This window comes from Sminthopsis crassicaudata, chromosome 5, assembly GCF_048593235.1.
Source record: "Sminthopsis crassicaudata isolate SCR6 chromosome 5, ASM4859323v1, whole genome shotgun sequence".
NCBI classification, from domain to species: domain Eukaryota; kingdom Metazoa; phylum Chordata; class Mammalia; order Dasyuromorphia; family Dasyuridae; genus Sminthopsis; species Sminthopsis crassicaudata.
The window spans coordinates 100,126,672-100,148,068 of record NC_133621.1 but is presented as its reverse complement, the minus strand read 5'-3'; the positions used below and the strand labels follow the sequence as shown (position 1 = coordinate 100,148,068).

The 21,397-nt window shown below is 37.0% G+C and overlaps 1 protein-coding gene across 1 annotated transcript; it reads right to left on the bottom strand.

Moving 5' to 3' along the window:
- Positions 1-4,075: 4,075 nt before the first annotated feature.
- Positions 4,076-9,427, bottom strand: LOC141545239 (cationic trypsin-3-like). The gene is made up of 5 exons (XM_074272277.1): positions 9,288-9,427; positions 7,010-7,172; positions 5,442-5,695; positions 4,770-4,906; positions 4,076-4,225 (listed from the first exon to the last, which is right to left on the bottom strand). The coding sequence occupies exons 1-5, from the start codon at positions 9,325-9,327 to the stop codon at positions 4,076-4,078; spliced, it is 744 nt and encodes a 247-aa protein (XP_074128378.1). The 5' UTR covers positions 9,328-9,427.
- Between the last annotated feature and the right edge of the window lie 11,970 nt (positions 9,428-21,397).

The following is a 21,397-nucleotide window of genomic DNA, read 5'->3' as shown; positions in this document are numbered from 1 at the left end:
CTAAAGGCAGTAGTAGATAAATATTTTGCCAGGTTTTGTTATATGCAACATTATTCTTAGAAAAAGTTTAAAACACTTTATTCTGACTTGAAGGCAACTAAACTAAATAAAGCTGTAGATTGTCATAATTATATATAGGTAATAGAATGTAGTTAATAGAATGCAGTTCTTGCTCTTTCCAGATCTCCTGTCCTTCTGGAGAAATAGGGGAAAAGAAAATTTGTATCTGGTGTTCAAAGATTTTCTTTTCTTCCTGTGACTCTATGACTATCACTGACTATGACATGTATCCATTGTAGATTCATAATGGTTTCCCCTCCCCACCATTAGTGTTGACTTGTTTCTTCTATATGACTACTCCCTTCATTTGCACAGTGGACCTCTGACCCTCTCCCACACCAGGAAATGGGTATTTGCCCTCTGTAAAATTCTTTTCTTCAGTACAGGTTTTGAATGATGGGTTGAGGTTATAAGAATACAATGCAGTTATTCAAAAGCTGTTAGCATTTGCTGTCACTATTGCAAGAACACCAAAATCATTTTGTGGAAGAGTTTGGCGGTTTTGAATGCCTGTAGAAATAAACTTATAATGCATCCAACATTCTATATATATATATATATATATATATATATATATATATATATATATAGTTACTGAGAAAAAATGTATTTGTAACACAATTCATAATCCATTAAATGTTGGGACCTTGCCAGTCATCTTGACTCTTTAGGAGAGGGAGTGTGGCTGATGACTTGTGTGCAGCTCTGTCTTACTTTCATGTGCAAGTGAAGACATAATTCTTGTGATATCTTTGCTCCTCTTTGAGAATGAAAGATGAATGGCAAACTACTAAGTAGGAATTAATGGGCCATTGAGGTCCTTTGAAATTCTACAGTTCTGTGATAAACCATTTCAGCATAGTGACAAATAACTTAATAAACTGTTCAGAATTTTAAATGTTGCGATTTCACAAAACTCAAACCTGAAGAAATTATTGTCTGCACGTGTCTCTGTTCTCATGAAGAGTACATTCTAATGAGGGAGACTCTCAATAAAGTTCTAGGTCATAGATTATGCATTTTGAAAGAAGAAAGGATTGATAGTTGGGAAGGAGGGGCCCAGAAAGGCCTATGACTGAAGATGGGATTTGATCTAAATTTTGATGGAAGCCAGGGAAATTAAGAAGCAGAGGTAAGAGGTCAGAGCAAGCCAGTCATGAAGGATGGTAAGTGCAAAGCAAGAGATAACAAATTCGTCTCTTAACTTTTAATGTTGCTTGGATTGGAACAATGCTTGTGTGACCTAACATTTTCTTATACTTTGAAAGAGTGGGGGAGCTAAGGTTGCTTTCAAATGTGCTACTTTATGATAGGACAGAATCTTTGAATACATCAACCATGAGTGAGCTACAAACCCAGGCCATGGAAAAATTCTTTACTACTGTTTGAATCTAATGGATTTATCAGCTCTTCTAGCAAACATTTATTAAGTGCTTACTATGTGCCAGGCCTTAGGAATACAAAGAGAGGCAAAAGTTCAGTTTCAGACCTGTTGAGTTTGAGGACAAACAGATTTGAGAAATGTAAGAATAGAAATGTTAATTAAATCATTAAATGAGCTGATGAGCTCATTTGTTCATTATCTTACTTAGTCCTCCCCTCCTCCACTATGGGCCTTAATCTGATTAGACAACATCAAGTTTCTTCCCCTGACTACCTCAGCTTCTTGTATATGAAACTGTGATCTTCTTTCACGTGAAGCTTTTAAAAATATAACAAATTGTGTATTTCTTCTGAGTCTCTTTTACTATCCTTTGTATATTTGTAAATGTTTTATTAATATTCTTTTCGCTGTATTTCTTTTAGATGAATTGTCATCTGGCCACGATTCCCCAATGTTGTTAGTAATTGAAATTTATCCCTATCCCAATGTTCACTATTCCATTGTATTATGTTTATGTTATTGTTCTGGTTCCTTAAACATTTTATTTTTATTTTTATGGTCTTATCCAATGTATCAGCTATGTCATTTGAAAATTCGCCAGGAAAGTTCTTTGCATTTATATAGACCATTTATAAAAATTCTGAGCTATGCAATACTAAGAACAAGTCCTTGTCATCTGAGTTGACATATATCTATCAATGATTGGCTTTTTGGAATGGCTCTGGAACCTGCTCTGATTTTGTCTGATAGTTTTGTTTCTCCTCCTCTCTCCATCTTGTCCTCAAGGACTGCATGAGAAACCATGATGTTGGTAGGACTTTAAAAGAGAGACTTGGGGAGGGTTACATCAAAGAATAGCAAATATACCACTCCATAATCTGCTAATCAAAAGGAGATGATAGGTCATCTAACTTGTTAGTTAAGGAGCAGTCACTTCCTCTAGGCACATGAAGGAAGAAAGGGAATGAGGTGACTAATGTAATTTATTCTCCATTCTCCCTTGAGACCTTAAAAATTAAGTCCTATCAAAATGCTTCTGGGAGGTTTCTGAATCCAATTCTTCCTGTGCAGCAAGATATTCGGTTCTATGCACATACATTGCATCTGGGATATACTATAACATATGTAACATGTATGAGACTGCCTGCCATCTAGAAGGAATGGAGGGAAGGAAGGGAAAAATCAGAACAGAAGTCAGTGCAAGTGATAATGTTGTAAAAAATTACCCATGTCTATGTATTGTCAAAAAAAGGTATAATTATAAAATTAAAAAAAAAAAAACCTGAAAAAATGTTTCTGGGAATACCAGTGTGTGTGTTTGGGGGCGGGATACTGAGAAAGGGAACACTAAAAGAAAAGGGTGGAAAGAGCTGAGATCTCAGGAACTGCCCAATGCTTGAGAATATTCTTGCTGTACTTTATGCTTTTTGAATTCAATAAATGCTCTTTAATCTACACAGGGTGTCTCAAAAGCCTTTCAGTCATGTCTGGCTCTTCATTTTACTCTTCATTTGAGATTTTCTTGGTAAATATACTGAAGTGGTTTGCTGTTTTCTTCTCCAGCTCATTTTATAGATGAGGAAACTGTGGCAAACACGTGTACCCAGTGTCACATAGCTAGAAAGTATCTGAGGCCAGATTTGAACTTAGGAAGAAGAGTTTTCCTGACTCCAGGTTTGTCACTCTATCCACTACATCATCTATCTCCCCTTGTCTTAAAAGTCTTAGGGCGGTTTTAAGCTGTTAAATGCTTAAAAAAGAAAGAAAGCCCTTTCAGGATCATGCTTATGTATGGAAAACATTTCATATTCTGTAGGAGGGGGCTAAAATCTTTGATGATCACTTGTTGGGAATTAATCATAAGCTTAGGACAGAAGTCAGGGCGTGTGGGGAGAAATTGGAAAGATTAGAGGATATAGGGATTACAATCCTATTTGCTCATATACCCAGGGAATACACTGGTGGTTTAGGTAACTTAACATGGTAAATGTCAGAATGTTGTCTAAATATCGAGTTCAGAATAAGACCTATAATTTCTTTGGTATAGTGAACTGGTGATAAGAAAGCTTCCTTTACCAATACAAATTGGAACTGGCTTTGTAGCTTACAGTATTACAAAGTTGTAGGAAGGTACAGGGGGCTTAACTACCTAGGTTTACAAGCCTAATGTATCAGAGTCAGGACTTGAAGCCATATCCTTGTGTTTTCTCATTCTGGTACCTAACAACACACAATGTTGCCTTTCACGGATATTGTACTCTAATTACTCAGCCACAAACTTCTAGTGCTAATATTTTCTTTATGTGTGGGGATCACAATTCCTTTACATGAAACTTCCAAGGCTGAAGAGGTTTACTAAGGGATTCTGGCAGAAGAGTGATTGAAAGTGGAAGTAAGAAATAAGGAATATTAAAGAAATAGCTTACCCAATCTACATAGCCCAACCTATTTATACCATAGAAGTGATTATTCTAGGAGCAATGACTCAAAAAAAAAAAAAAAAGACAAGATATAGGACAAAAGCCTTTATTTAAATAGTTTCTCCACTTGTGATTAGTAGATGGAGTGCTCTACATCTTTGGTCGTTGCAAGAGGATTAGATCAGAGAAAAGAAGCCATAAAGGAAAGATTTTAGTTTTCTGCAATGGTCTTCTTAATCCAATCCACATAGTTGCAGACCTTAGTGTAGACACCAGGTTTGCCTTTCTGAGCACAACCATAACCCCAGGAGACAATTCCTTGAAGTTGTCCATTGCAGACCACAGGGCCACCGGAATCACCCTAGAATTGGAACATAAAATGGATCAGTTTTCTTTTGGTCCATAACAGAAAATAGGGTCCGGTCCAAACATTGCCTTGCCAGGTCCAAAATACACATTTAGTTTGATATTCATTTCTGAATAGTGTTTTCTTGGGAATCTAACTTCTCTTTACTTCACCTTTCCCTTCCCACCTCAATATCTCCTCCTCATCTTGTCTGTGATCTCAGGAAGCAGAGCAGTCATAGAGAGAGTAAAAGTGAGGTTGGATTAAAGATCATTTTGCCCATCACATTTTTCTGCAAAGTGTCCCATCCCCAACATTCTTCCCTAAAATACCTGAATTAGGGCAAGCATAAAGTCCATGCCATTTCTGATCACTACTATCATGTAGCTATTTTAGAAGGAAAATATTTGGTGTCCCCAGTCCCCAAAGCATCTTCCCATTTGATGCCATCCATGAGTGCAAATTTAAAAAGTATTTCTATTTCCAACTCTCTCAGATTAGTTGGAATATGGGAAAGAGGGAAAGAATGAGTGGAGAGGGGATGGAAAAAAAAACTGACCTGGCAGGAATCCTTTCCGCCCTCCAGATAGCCCAAGCAGATCATGTTGTTGGTGATCTGTCCAGGGTAGGCTTTGCGGCAGGTCTCGTCAGAAAGCAGGGGGGCATTCAGACACTGAAGCAGCTCTGGGTAGTTGACTGTTTGGAATAAGCATAATCATGATTATATATTCTCTGTGAAACACTGCAAGTTCCTCAACTAATAGGTTTTCTCTTTCTTCTCTGGCACTTTTAAAGATCCTTTAATGTGATTCGACCTTTATTGGTATTAACTTCAGATCATATAGTTATGAACAACAAGGGATTTGATGAATGCTGGTTACCCTAAGATCCTTAATGATATTAGCTCCATGAAAATATTATTGCTCTAAAAAGACAGTAGTATCATCTACATTCATATCTCCCCCCTCCATGTCTAAAAACCAATCAATCAAATATTAAGGAATGTCTTTACCCACCCCACCAGACATTCTCCCTTTTGCTAAGTTACATACATGCATGGTATAACCCTAATCTCTTCTATATTTCTGGCCTTTCCGCCCAGTTCTTATACAATTAACTATAATCCAATAAGGAATCCTGGAAATGGGAGGTGTTTATGTGTGGGGATGGGAAAGTCAGAGTTGGACTTTTTGACTTCTAATGCTCTTGACCCTCTCTAAGAGTCACTTACCACCAGAACTTAAAGTATTGCCCCAGCCAGAGATGAGACAAGAAGTTCCCACAGCAGCACAGGATTGAGGCAGGGAGATGGCAGCCACTCGAGAGCTGAGGGTGGCAGGTGTTTTCAGCTTAATCAGCATGATGTCATTGTCAATCATGTAAGAATTGTAGTTAGGATGGCGGATCACTTTAGCTGAGTCAATGAACTGCTCGCCACCTTCCAGGACATCGATGTTGTGCTCTCCCAGTCTCACCTGGATTCGGCTGGATAGACAAAGAACACCCCTAAGCAAACTGATCCCCATATTTTTTACTCTCTATCTCACAACACTCAGGTAACCACTTTTCATACAAATCATCCCATTCTCTCTCTCTTCCATATTTCCTTTCATTGCTTATGCCTGCCAGTGTAAGTCACATCTAATCAGATACCTATCTTATCAAATACAGTAAACTACTACCACATCTTTCCCTAGGAAAAAGCCTTGAACTCACATCTTTATTTCTCACCCAGTCGTCAATTGCCAAGTGACCCAGGGAAGGGAGGGTATAGTAGAAATATGAAGGAAGAGGGAGGGAGGGGGGAGAGAGAGGGAGAGAGAGAGAGAGAAAGACAGAGAAAGAGAGAGAGAGAGAGAGAGAGAGAGAGAGACAGAGAGACAGAGAGAGAGAGACAGAGAGAGAGAGACAGAGAGAGACAGAGAGTGTCAGAAAGAGACAGAGAGACATTGAGAAAGACAGAGAGAGAGAGAGACAGAGAGAGAGAGAGAGAGAGAGAGACAGAGAGAGAGAGACACACACACAGACAGAGAGAGAGAGAGAGAGAGGGAGAGAGAGAGAGAGACAGAGAGAGACAGAGAGAGAGACACACACACAGAGACACAGAGACACAGAGAAACACAGACAGAGACACGGAGAAACACAGAGAAAGAGAGACAGACAGATATATATATACACACACACACACACACACACAGACACACACACACACAAACACACACACACACACAGAAACACACACATAAAGAGACAGAAAGGAAGAGACAGAGACAAGACACAGAGAGACAGAGACACAGAGAGAGGGCCTTAAAAAATTCTAACCAAGGGTATATCCTAGATCTCAACTCTGAAATTTATCAAGATCCATTTTCTCTTCCAAAATAGAGATTTTAATGTCTGAGTTGAGACATTAATAGAGAGTTTAACTCTCTATTCCCTTCCCCACTAAATACACACAAGTAAGTGAATAATCTCTTGGGAAATACCCAATCATTTAAGATTTCTTTGTCATGTAAGATGAGAGTCAAGTAAGGAGGAACTGGGAGGTAATTTTCTGAAGGATTCTCAGAGGTCAATGCTGCTTTTTTTTCTCATTTGATCTTTACCTTTTTTCTTTCTATGAACATACACATTCCATTGGTAGCTCCTCCAGCTTTAGAAGACAATTTCCTTGAATCAATTTCCCATCTATCCATCAATCCTACCTAGAAATTCTTTGGAGACTGCCCAGCCCTGAATGAATTTCGTGGACTTGGTCTAACACTGAGCTTGCCTTAGATGTGAATATTGGTTACTTACGACTTGTAGCAATGAGCAGCAGAAACCACCCACTGTTCATTGATGAGAGAACCACCACAGAAATGGTAGCCAGAATTCAGGGACACCTGGTAGGGGAGGGAGTTAGCTGGGCATGTGTAGCCTCCAACAATCTTGTCATCATCATCACTAACGGGATAAGCAACTGAGAAAGGAATGAGACAGGAATTTTTCAGTTCAACAGGACTTCCTGAAATTTCAGTTCTTTAGGAAATTTTCCAAGTTTGATCAATATTGCTTTTCCCTTAGATAATATAATATAATATAGTAGAAAGAACATTGAATTTGTCATCAGAAAACATAGTTTCAAATCTGATACTTTTACCCTGTATCACCATAGTTGTCACTTTAATGTTCCTGGGCCTCAGTTTCCTAATTTGTGATATTACAATCTCTGAGATAACTTTGAATCCTTAAATCTGAGAAGCAGCTTTTATCAGAGAAATCTGCTTCAATATTTTATCATAGTTTGTATAGCTAACTATTCTTTTCCATCCTATTCCCTTGTCTTAAAGAAAGTTAGAGTCCTGGCCCTGAAGTCAGGAGGACCTGAATTCAAATCCAGTCTCAGACACTTAACATCTCCTAGCTGTGTGACCCTGGGCAAGTCACTTAATCCCAACTGCCTCAGAAAACAAACAAACAAAAAACAAACAAACCTTAAATCTGTCATCCATCCATGACTAGAACAAAAAAAATTGCTTGCCTATTGTCCATAAGCACTTCAATTCATATCTTATTTAATATTCACAAACTTCATGACATGTACATGATTTAAAGATCATTATTTATTCATATTCATCCTTTCACCAAGACCCATTGAACCAGACACATGAGTATATGTAACAGAATCAGTGTCCCTTCCATGTTATTATGGAATAAAGAGACTGGGTAGAGCTATTTCTTTTTGTGAAGAATTTAGCATAGAAGCCATGTAACTAAGTTCTTGATAAAACCTTTTCTTTCTTTTTTTAAAAATATATATCTATATATTAAATGAATTTAGCATTTTATTTTCTTATTCAAAAACAATTTTTAATATTTGTTTTTATGACTTTGAATTCCAAATCCAAATTCTCTTCCATCTTCCCCACCCTCTTTCAATGAGAAAGCAAGCAGTTCAATATATATTATACATGCATAATTATGCAAAACATTTCTATAAGTCATGTTGCAAAAGAAAACATAGAACTCCAAAAAAGACACCTCAAGAAAAATAAAGTAAAAAAAAAAGTATTCTCCAATCTGTATTTAGACACCATTAGTTTGTCTCTGTATGCCCGGGTTTCTGTGTATATGTGTGTCTCTCTCTCTCTGTCTCTCTCTCTCTGTCTCTCTCTCCCTCCCTCCGTTTGACCAATTCTGCCTTTTAAGGCATTCTACTCCATTGGCATTTTGTACCTCCTTTACCATTTGGTTTTCAAAAAGTGTAATTTTTTTCTTTCTTTTTTTTTTTTAGAGAAGCATTTGTGGTTAAGTGACTTGCCCAGAGTCATACAGCTAATGAGCATTAAGGATCTGAGGTCAAATTAAAACTCAGGTTATCCTGACTCCAAGGCCACTGCACCAGTGCTCTATCCACTGCACCATCTAGCTTCACCAAGGTATCATTTTCTTGATTATTTTTAATGCCTTCTCTATCAAAATGTTGATTAATTTTTTTTGTGATTTTCTTGCATTACTCTCAATTTTCTTCCCATTTTTGTTCTCTCTCTCTTACTTGATTTTCAAATTGATATGAACTTTTCTGAAGAAGATCCTGATAGGTGTGGGTGCAGTAGGTGGAGCACCAACTCTCGAGTCAGGAAGACCTGACTTCAAATCCAGTCTCAGACACTTGACACAACCTAGCTGTGACCCCAGAGAAGTTTCTTGATCCTGATTGCCTGGCCAAAAAGGGGGGGGAGTTATGTGCCCCAAAAAGGGCACATAATAATTCCTTCTTCACAGCATGTTTTCTATAATTGTGTATCTCTCACCTATTCTTAAAATTCAGTTTAAATTGGAGCCTTTACCAAATATTCCATAAAGTCTACATTTATTTGGTCTAGCAGAAATAGCTTGAATCACACAATTTGTCTATTAGTCACATGCTGTCTTACATTTTTTCCTTTTATTTTCCTGGGCTAGCCTTGTTTCTTTTGTTAGATTATATTTCACAAGGACTTTGAGTTTCTAATTTTTTTTTTTAATCCCTTGAAGCATCTAGAACCCTGACAAAACTCAGTAAATACTTGTTGATTTGACAAGAGAAACTTACCAGCAGCCCCCAGGAGGGCAAGGAAGAGAATGGCCTTCATGGTTGTCCTAGGGATCTAGGCAAGGCAAGGCGGTAGAACCAGGGTTCTCAACTACTGCTATTTATCCCTCAAAACTTGGCACTGACGACTTCCAGGGAAACAGAATGACCCAATGGAAAATTTAGAAATCCAAATTTAGAATTCCATTCTATCTAGTTTGGAAGGTAGTCAAACATTGAAATTAATTGATAACCCTTTCCCTATTACTCAGAAAGTTCCAGAAATAGGATTATATGTACATGGATCAGGTTTCCTCCTGTAGCAGAAAGTACAGATTAGGTCATAAGGTATGGTCCCAGGTGTCCTTCATCCCACACAAAATTGCTAACCATTTGACCACCCCCATCCTTTATTTTTGATCCTAAATGTTCCTATGAGCCATATGCTCTTGCTAATAAATCTCCCCTCATCCCTATCCTCAAGCATTTGTATCTGAACATGGGTTTTATTTGCATATGGTGATCTATGTATATAATTTTCATATTTATATGTATTTCAAATTTAAAAGACTTGGGATTTTGTGAAAATTGGTATTCTTGCAGAGATTAAAATCTATAATGATTCAATTTAGCAGTCTGTTGGACAAAATATCTCATGGGCTTTTTTTTTTTTTTGGTGGAAAAAAGAGACATATGAGTCTCCATCATACTATATTTAAATAGATTCAGAAGTGAGAGAATGGCTGGAATCAAAGAGAAATCAGTGACGGTTCACTGTCAATTTAGAAAAAAGATCACTAGTGGAGTACCTGAAGAATTTATGCTTGACCCTATGCTATTAATTTTTAAAATTAATGACAGGTAAAGGGATAGTTCACAGGGATATAAGATCTGTCAATAAGACAGACTTGAAGGAAATTTCTAACACTGGATGATGCAGGAAGGATGAAAAAGTTCAAATATTGGGCTGAATCAAAGTTTCATAATTAGGTTTTAAAAATTACTATACATGTACCAAAGGAATCAAGTATGGAAGTTAGACACTAATGTATATAAAGAGGACCTGAAGGTTTAAACTGGGTCTGCTATTCTAGTCAGAAAACCAAACCAAACAAAACTAAGAAAAAAAAAGAATTCGATCTAATCCTTCATTTAGAAAGGTATTCCTTTCTAGGTAGTTTCTAGGAAATTTCTAAGGAAATGGCTTTTCTCTGATATTGTACCCTAGTCAGACCATAGCTGAAGTATTGTGGCCATTTCTGGACAGCCGCGTTTAGCTTTGAGTTCTTGTCACATGAAGATTGCTGGAAAGAAATGGTAATGTTTAGCCCAGAAGAGAAAACTTGGAGAACATGATACGTGTTTGGTTGTAGAAAGTAAAATTAGAAATAATAGGTAGAAGTTGCAAACAAGGTAAGTTTAGGCTTGGTATGCTTAGGACAATACTCAACTTCATGATTTCTTTTACTTTCATTTTCATGTAACAGGACACCAGAAAACAACTGCTCACTGGTGAGTGAGAAACTGTCTGAATTTCCTCTACTGGTCCCCTGGAGAACTTAGCCCTTCCCCATTACTAAAGAGGGGGTGAAGAGAGAGAATTAGCCCCAACAGAGATCACATGAGACAGGAAGCTGAGTAAGGGCAGACCTAGTTGCAAGTGGGCCCTGGGCTGCTATCAATACAGCATCACCCTTTCAGTATCACTGCTCCCATTTGCAAAAACCAAGACTATGGCTATTTGCTTCCCTTACTTTCCTTGACTTGAGAGTGTGGGGCTGGTAGCTGCCTTTTCAGAGACTTGGGATGGAGGAGTGGGAGACTGGGACATGTTGCCATGGAAGTGGGAGCAGATCTAGAGCAAGGAGGTTGCCATTGCCAGAGACTGGGGTCATACTAGGGAAGATATGAGTCTTGCTGAAATCCACCCTTATGGGCAGATCCAAGTTGGAGTCAGGAGAGAATGGCACAGAAGGGTAATATTTATAAAGTGGATTTATCAGTCATCTCTTTGCCCTTACAATAACACCAGTTATCCTGCTCCCCCAACTGCTAGACATAGAGGTACATATCCAAGTGTGCAAATATATGTATATCTGAATATGCACATATAAAGTACTCATGTATGTACATGTATGTGAACTGGGAAGAATGTGAGCTCAATTATTAAATAAGAAAGGAAGTTTCACCAGTTTGTTAATTAATAATATTTGATGAGCTGGTAAGAGTTCTAGCTGGGGGGTGGAGCCAAGATGGCGGAGAAGATACATGCCACTGTGTAAGCTCCTTTCTTCCCTCACAACCAACTAGATTTAATCAGCCTCAGAAATAGCACTGGACTGATAGAATCCACAAGGACTGGAAGCACGACTTACCAGCTGAAGAGATTCTGGAGTTTCAACAGGAAAGATCAGCTCCCGGGGGAGGAAGAAGAGAGGCCAGCTCAGACGGTGGGGTGGTGGTGCACTGCGCCGGTCGCGCTGGGGAGGGCTCTGGGATCAGAGAAGCCACTGTGATAAAAGAATCTGGCACAGGCTGTTAGCTCTTCTCTGCTTATAATACAGCAGTTCAGAAGAGAAATCTAAGCAACTTTAAAATTTAAACCAGATTGGATCTTCCCGGATCCCAGGGGTGATTCAGCAGATCTCAACACTGGGGGTGAGGCCGACATAGGCAATCCAGGCTCTCACCTGTGAGTAGTTAAGAGATTGAAGAGTGGGCGGGACGGTAACTCATAGTTCCTGGCTCGACTGGAGGCTGTGGAATGGAAGTCCCAGAGAAGCAGAACCTTTGAACTAGGGACCGCGGTTTCTGGCAGACACTTCCAGTTTGAGCGCAGGGGCTTTTCACTTCACCTGCTGCAGACATCCACACTCCACCAGGACACATAGGCTGGGCTTTGAGTCGCCTTTACTGTTCAATCTCAAACCTCAGGGAAGCTACTAAAACACAGCGCCCTCAAAGCACAGCAGTGCTGATCACCTGTGAGGCACTTCCAGGGAGGGGGTGGGGAACTCTCTCCCAGAGCTCTCTCTTAGCTCAGGCACAGGGGCCGCTGCATCCATCCCGTCTGGGAGGAAGCTGGTAAAGAAATAAATAAATAATTTCATACCCTAGGGACAGACCCCAAAAGATTTTTTAAGTATGAGCAAAACCCCCCAAAAAACAATAGATTCCTTCTACACAGAGAAAGTGCGGGTATCCAATCCCGAGGAAGTTAACAGCAGAGAGTCAGCAGATAACAACCTAAAGGGGAACGATTTCTGCCCCCCCATCACATAACTCTCTCCTTGAAGAGACTATTAAAAAGTTAAGAGAGTTTGAAGAAAAATGGGGAAAGGAAAGAGAAGCTATGATAGAGAATAACAACGTTCTGAAATTGGAGTTGGAAAAAATAAAGAATTCACAGGAGATGCAGGGAAACAAAATTAGTGAATTACAAAAGGTAAAAAAATCACAGGAAAGTAGGATTTCTGAATTGGAGAAGATAAAAAAGTCTCAAGAAAATAGGATTTCTGAATTGGAGAAGATAAAAAAGTCCCAAGAAAATAGGATTTCTGAATTGGAAAAAGAAAATAATTCTCAAAAAAAAATTAGGGAAATGGAAAAAAATTCAATAGAGCAAAATAACTCATTTAAAAACGAAATTGGGCATTTACAAAAAGAACTAAAACCTTTGAATGAAGAAAATAACTCCTTAAAATTCAGGATGGAACAAATAGAAATGAATGATTCATTGAGAACCCAAGAATCAGTCAAACAAAACAAAAAAAAAATGAAAAGCTGGACAATAACGTCAAATACTTACTGGGAAAATCTATAGACCTGGAAAATAGATCTAGGAGAGATAATCTGCGGATCATTGGACTTCCTGAAAACTATGACCAAAAAAAGAGCCTAGATTCTATTTTACAGGAAATTATCAAAGAGAACTGTCCAGAGATAATAGAAACAAAGGGGAAAGTAGATGTGGAAAGAATTCATCAAACTCCTTCTGAAATAGACCCTAAAAAAAGAACACCACGGAATATTGTGGCTAAGCTGCAGAATTACCACACAAAGGAGAAAATCCTGCAAGCAGCTAGGAAAAAACAATTTAAATACCAAGGTGCCACAATAAGGGTCACACAAGATCTGGTTGCCTCCACATTAAAAGATAGAAGGGCCTGGAACCTGATATTCCGAAAGGCAAAAGATCAAGGATTGCAACCAAGAATAAACTACCCAGCTAAGTTTAGCATCTTTTTCCATGGAAGAAGATGGTCATTCAATGAAACAGAGGAATTCCATATGTTTCTAAGAAAAAAACCAGACTTAAACAAAAAATTTGATCTACATTCACAAGACTGAAGAGAAAAAGGTACACAGATCCCTTGAGAACTATATCTCTGTTGTGGGTATATAGAAAGTACGCATGGATAATTTGATTTTACTGATATAAAAGAAAAAAAAAAGGAGGGGGTGTAGTAAAGGGAAGGGGGTAGTATCAGAAACAGGAGAGGGTGTGATAAAAAGAGGGAAACTACATCCCAGGAAGAGGCATAGAAAATACATCATATATGAGGGAATTTAGAGAGGGGGAGAATCATTGTGTAAATCTTACTCTCATCAGAAGAGGCTCAAAGAGTAAATAATTGACATATTTGTTTTTCAGAGAATTCTCTCTCACCTCATTAAAAGGGGGGAGAGGAAAAGGGAAAAGGTAAAGGAGAATAAGGGAAGGGACGTGGAGGGAGGGGGGAGGGATACTAAAAAAAAAAGGGAGGGCTGCACATCACAAGGGGGGTCTATAAATTAAATATTGGGGAAGGGGTTCAGGGGGGTCAAGGGAAAAAGCATAATCTGGGGATAATATGATGGCAGGAAATACAGAATTAGTAATTTTAACTGCAAATGTGAATGGGATGAACGCTCCCATCAAACGGAGATGGATAGCAGACTGGATCAAAAATCAGAACCCTACAATATGTTGTTTACAGGAAACACACTTAAAGCAGGGAGATACATATAGAGTAAAGGTAAAAGGTTGGAGCAGAATCTATTATGCTTCAGGTAAAGCCAAAAAAGCAGGGGTAGCTATCCTTATCTCAGATCAAGCAAAAGCAGAAGTTGATCTAATTAAAAGAGATAAGGAAGGAAACTATATCCTGATGAAAGGTAGCATAAATAATGAAGCCATATCGATACTAAACATATATGCACCAAGTGGTATAGCATCTAACTTTCTAAAGGAAAAGTTAAGAGAGTTGCAAGAAGAAATAGACAGTAAAACTATAATAGTGGGAGATCTCAACCTTGCACTCTCAGATTTAGACAAATCAAACCACAAAACAAACAAGAAAGAAATTTAAAAAGTAAATAGAACATTAGAAAAACTAGGTATGATAGACCTTTGGAGAAAACTGAATGGCAATAGAAAGGAATATACTTTCTTCTCAGCAGTTCATGGATCCTATATAAAAATTGACCATATATTAGGACATAAAGATCTCAAAATTAAATGTAGGAAGGCAGAAATAATAAATGCCTTCTTCTCAGACCACAATGCAATAAAAGCTACATTCAGTAAAAAGTTAGGGATAAATAGACCAAAAAGTAATTGGAAACTGAATAATCTCATCTTAAAGAATGACTGGGTGAAAGACCAAATTATAGAAACAATTACTAATTTCACCCAAGATAATGACAATGATGAGACATCATACCAAAATCTGTGGGATGCAGCTAAAGCAGTAATAAGGGGAAATTTTATATCTTTAGAGGCTTATTTGAAGAAAATAGAGAAAGAGAAGATTAACGAATTGGGCTTGCAACTTAAAAGGCTAGAAAAAGACCAAATTAAAAACCCCCAACCAAAAATTAAACTTGAAATACAAAAATTAAAAGGAGAAATCAATAATATTGAAAGTAAAAAAACTATTGAATTAATAAATAAAACCAAGAGTTGGTTTTATGAAAAAGCCAATAAAATAGATAAACCTTTGGTAAATCTGATCAGAAAAAAGAAAGAGGAAAATCAAATTGTTAGTCTTACAAATGAAAAGGGGGATCTTTCCACCAATGAAGAGGAAATTAGAGAAATAATAAGGAGTTACTTTGCCCAACTTTATGCCAATAAATTTGATAACTTAAGTGAAATGGATGACTTCCTCCAAAAATATAGGCTTCCTAGATTAACAGAGGAGGAAATAAATTGCTTAAATAGTCCCATTTCAGAAAAAGAAATAGAACAAGCTATTAATCAACTCCCCAGGAAAAAATCCCCAGGACCAGATGGATTTACATGTGAATTCTACCAAACATTTAAAGAACAATTAGCCCCAATGCTATATAAACTATTTGAAAAAATAGGGAATGAAGGAGTCCTACCAAACTCCTTTTATGACACAGACATGGTACTGATACCTAAACCAGGTCGATCGAAAACTGAGAAAGAAAATTATAGACCAATTTCCTTAATGAATATTGATGCTAAAATCTTAAATAAGATATTAGCAAAAAGACTTCAGAAAATTATCCCTAGGATAATACACTATGATCAAGTAGGATTCATATCAGGAATGCAGGGCTGGTTTAATATTAGGAAAACTATTACTATAATTGATCATATTAATAATCAAATTAATAAAAACCATATGATCATCTCAATAGATGCAGAAAAAGCATTTGACAAAATCCAACATCCATTCCTACTAAAAACTCTTGAGAGTATAGGAATAAATGGATTATTCCTTAGAATAATCAGGAGCATATATTTAAGACCGTCAGTAAGCATAATATGCAATAGAAGTAAACTGCAACCTTTCCCAGTAAGATCAGGAGTGAAACAAGGTTGCCCACTATCACCATTACTATTCAATATAGTACTAGAAACGTTAGCCTCGGCAATAAGAGCCGAGAAAGAGATTCAAGGAATTAGAGTAGGAAATGAGGAAATCAAACTATCACTCTTTGCAGATGACATGATGGTATACTTAGAGAACCCCAAAGACTCTGCTAAAAAGCTAATAGAAATAATTCAGAATTTTAGCAAAGTGGCAGGATACAAAATAAATCCACATAAATCCTCAGCATTCTTATATATCACCAACAAAATTCAACAGCAAGAGATACAAAGAGAAATTCCATTCCAAACAAATGTTGAGAGTATAAAGTATATGTGAATCCATCTACCAAAGAATAGTCAGGAATTATATGAGAAAAATCACAAAACACTTGCCACAAAAATAAAGTCAGATTTAAATAATTGGAAAGACATTCAGTGCTCTTGGATAGGCCGAGCGAACATAATAAAGATGACAATACTCCCCAAACTAATCTATTTATTTAGTGCTATACCAATCAGATCCCAAGAAACTATTTCAATGACCTAGAAAAAATAACAACAAAATTCATATGGAAGAATAAAAGGTCGAGAATTGCAAGGGAACTAATGAAAAAAAAGTCAGAGGAAGGTGGTCTAAGTGTACCTGATCTAAAGCTATATTATATAGCAGCAGTCACCAAAACCATTTAGTACTGGCTAAGAAATAGAACGGTAGATCAGTGGAACAGATTAGATACAAATGACAAAAAAGGGTACATCTATAGCAATCTAATCTTTGAGAAACCCAAAGATACCAACATTAGGGACAAAAATTCATTATTTGGAAGAAACTGTTGGGAAAACTGGAAATTAGTATGGCAGAAATTAGATATGGATCCACACTTAACACCATATACCAAGATAAGATCAAAATGGGTCCATGATTTAGGCATAAAGAATGAGATCATAAATAGATTAGAGGAACAGAGAATAGTCTACCTATCAGACCTGTGGAGGAGGAAGGAATTTATGACCAGAGGAGAATTAGAGATCATTATTGATCACAAAATAGAAGATTTTGATTACATCAAACTAAAAAGTTTCTGTACAAACAATACTAATGCAAACAAGATTAGAAGGGAAGTAACAAATTGGGAAAATATTTTTAAAAGTAACGGTTCTGACAAAGGTCTCATTTCCAAAATATATAGAGAATTGACCCTGATTTATAGGAAACCAAACCATTCTCCAATTGATAAATGGTCAAGGGATATGAACAGACAATTCTCAGATGATGAAATTGAAACTATTTCCACTCATATGAAAGAATGTTCCAAATCACTACTGAGCAGAGAAATGCAAATTAAGACAACTCTGAGATACCACTATACACCTGTCAGATTGGCTAAGATGACAGGAACAAATAATGATGAATGTTGGAAGGGATGTGGGAAAACTGGGACACTAATACATTGTTGGTGGAGTTGTGAAAGAATCCAGCCATTCTGGAGAGCAATTTGGAACTATGCCCCAAAAGTTTTGACCCAGCATTGCTGTTATTGGGATTATATCCCAAAGAAATACTAAAGAGTGGAAAGGGACCTGTATGTGCCAAAATGTTTGTGGCAGCTCTTTTTGTTGTAGCTAGAAACTGGAAGTTGAATGGGTGTCCATCAGTTGGAGAATGGTTGGGTAAATTGTGGTATATGAAGGTTATGTGATATTATTGCTCTGTAAGAAATGACCAGCAGGAGGAATACAGAGAGTGTATTGTTGCTGAGTGAAATGAACAGAACCAGAAGATCACTGTACACTTCAACAACAATACTGTATGAGGATGTATTCTGATGGAAGTGGATATCTTCAACATAAAGAAGATCCAACTCACTTCCAGTTGATCAGTGATGGACAGAGGTAGCTACACCCAGAGAAGGAACACTGGGAAGTGAATGTAAATTGTTAGCACTACTGTCTATCTACCCAGGTTACTTATACCTTCAGAAGCTAATAATTAATGTGCAACAAGAAAATGGTATTTACACACATATATTGTATAGAGGTTATATTGTAACACATGTAGAATGTATGGGATTGCCTGTCATCGGGGGGAGGGAGTGGAGGGAGGGAGGGGATAATTTGGAAAATGAATTAAAAAAAAAAAAAAAAAAAGAGTTCTAGCTGTATGACCCTGATTACGTCCCTTAACCCTTCATAAACTCATTGGTAAAATGAGGAAAACCATTCTGGTATCTCTGCCAAGAGATCCTTAAATGGGGTCACAAAGAATAGGACATGTTTTAAAATAACTGAACAATAAGGCTGAAGAATGATCTATGAGTAAGTCTAATCTTGTTACACAGGAAGATTTGTTCTTCCTAACCTTGTACATTATCATTAGCAATTACAAAGCTGGCAAATTATAGGATTAGTCCATTATCTTTATCTGATTGCTCCTTCATTTTAACCATCTTAATCAATGAAGACTTTGTTCTACTGGGTATACATTGAGAATGATTAAAGAAATAACTGTTGTGTTTTTCTTTCCCTAAACCCTTGCCCTAAAGGCAGTAGTAGATAAATATTTTGCCAGGTTTTGTTATATGCAACATTATTCTTAGAAAAAGTTTAAAACACTTTATTCTGACTTGAAGGCAACTAAACTAAATAAAGCTGTAGATTGTCATAATTATATATAGGTAATAGAATGTAGTTAATAGAATGCAGTTCTTGCTCTTTCCAGATCTCCTGTCCTTCTGGAGAAATAGGGGAAAAGAAAATTTGTATCTGGTGTTCAAAGATTTTCTTTTCTTCCTGTGACTCTATGACCATCACTGACTATGACATGTATCCATTGTAGATTCATAATGGTTTCCCCTCCCCACCATTAGTGTTGACTTGTTTCTTCTATATGACTACTCCCTTCATTTGCACAGTGGACCTCTGACCCTCTCCCACACCAGGAAATGGGTATTTGCCCTCTGTAAAATTCTTTTCTTCAGTACAGGTTTTGAATGATGGGTTGAGGTTATAAGAATACAATGCAGTTATTCAAAAGCTGTTAGCATTTGCTGTCACTATTGCAAGAACACCAAAATCATTTTGTGGAAGAGTTTGGCGGTTTTGAATGCCTGTAGAAATAAACTTATAATGCATCCAACATTCTATATATATATATATATATATATATATATATATATATATATATATATATATATATAGTTACTGAGAAAAAAATGTATTTGTAACACAATTCATAATCCATTAAATGTTGGGACCTTGCCAGTCATCTTGACTCTTTAGGAGAGGGAGTGTGGCTGATGACTTGTGTGCAGCTCTGTCTTACTTTCATGTGCAAGTGAAGACATAATTCTTGTGATATCTTTGCTCCTCTTTGAGAATGAAAGATGAATGGCAAACTACTAAGTAGGAATTAATGGGCCATTGAGGTCCTTTGAAATTCTACAGTTCTGTGATAAACCATTTCAGCATAGTGACAAATAACTTAATAAACTGTTCAGAATTTTAAATGTTGCGATTTCACAAAACTCAAACCTGAAGAAATTATTGTCTGCACGTGTCTCTGTTCTCATGAAGAGTACATTCTAATGAGGGAGACTCTCAATAAAGTTCTAGGTCATAGATTATGCATTTTGAAAGAAGAAAGGATTGATAGTTGGGAAGGAGGGGCCCAGAAAGGCCTATGACTGAAGATGGGATTTGATCTAAATTTTGATGGAAGCCAGGGAAATTAAGAAGCAGAGGTAAGAGGTCAGAGCAAGCCAGTCATGAAGGATGGTAAGTGCAAAGCAAGAGATAACAAATTCGTCTCTTAACTTTTAATGTTGCTTGGATTGGAACAATGCTTGTGTGACCTAACATTTTCTTATACTTTGAAAGAGTGGGGGAGCTAAGGTTGCTTTCAAATGTGCTACTTTATGATAGGACAGAATCTTTGAATACATCAACCATGAGTGAGCTACAAACCCAGGCCATGGAAAAATTCTTTACTACTGTTTGAATCTAATGGATTTATCAGCTCTTCTAGCAAACATTTATTAAGTGCTTACTATGTGCCAGGCCTTAGGAATACAAAGAGAGGCAAAAGTTCAGTTTCAGACCTGTTGAGTTTGAGGACAAACAGATTTGAGAAATGTAAGAATAGAAATGTTAATTAAATCATTAAATGAGCTGATGAGCTCATTTGTTCATTATCTTACTTAGTCCTCCCCTCCTCCACTATGGGCCTTAATCTGATTAGACAACATCAAGTTTCTTCCCCTGACTACCTCAGCTTCTTGTATATGAAACTGTGATCTTCTTTCACGTGAAGCTTTTAAAAATATAACAAATTGTGTATTTCTTCTGAGTCTCTTTTACTATCCTTTGTATATTTGTAAATGTTTTATTAATATTCTTTTCGCTGTATTTCTTTTAGATGAATTGTCATCTGGCCACGATTCCCCAATGTTGTTAGTAATTGAAATTTATCCCTATCCCAATGTTCACTATTCCATTGTATTATGTTTATGTTATTGTTCTGGTTCCTTAAACATTTTATTTTTATTTTTATGGTCTTATCCAATGTATCAGCTATGTCATTTGAAAATTCGCCAGGAAAGTTCTTTGCATTTATATAGACCATTTATAAAAATTCTGAGCTATGCAATACTAAGAACAAGTCCTTGTCATCTGAGTTGACATATATCTATCAATGATTGGCTTTTTGGAATGGCTCTGGAACCTGCTCTGATTTTGTCTGATAGTTTTGTTTCTCCTCCTCTCTCCATCTTGTCCTCAAGGACTGCATGAGAAACCATGATGTTGGTAGGACTTTAAAAGAGAGACTTGGGGAGGGTTACATCAAAGAATAGCAAATATACCACTCCATAATCTGCTAATCAAAAGGAGATGATAGGTCATCTAACTTGTTAGTTAAGGAGCAGTCACTTCCTCTAGGCACATGAAGGAAGAAAGGGAATGAGGTGACTAATGTAATTTATTCTCCATTCTCCCTTGAGACCTTAAAAATTAAGTCCTATCAAAATGCTTCTGGGAGGTTTCTGAATCCAATTCTTCCTGTGCAGCAAGATATTCGGTTCTATGCACATACATTGCATCTGGGATATACTATAACATATGTAACATGTATGAGACTGCCTGCCATCTAGAAGGAATGGAGGGAAGGAAGGGAAAAATCAGAACAGAAGTCAGTGCAAGTGATAATGTTGTAAAAAATTACCCATGTCTATGTATTGTCAAAAAAAGGTATAATTATAAAATTAAAAAAAAAACAAACCTGAAAAAATGTTTCTGGGAATACCAGTGT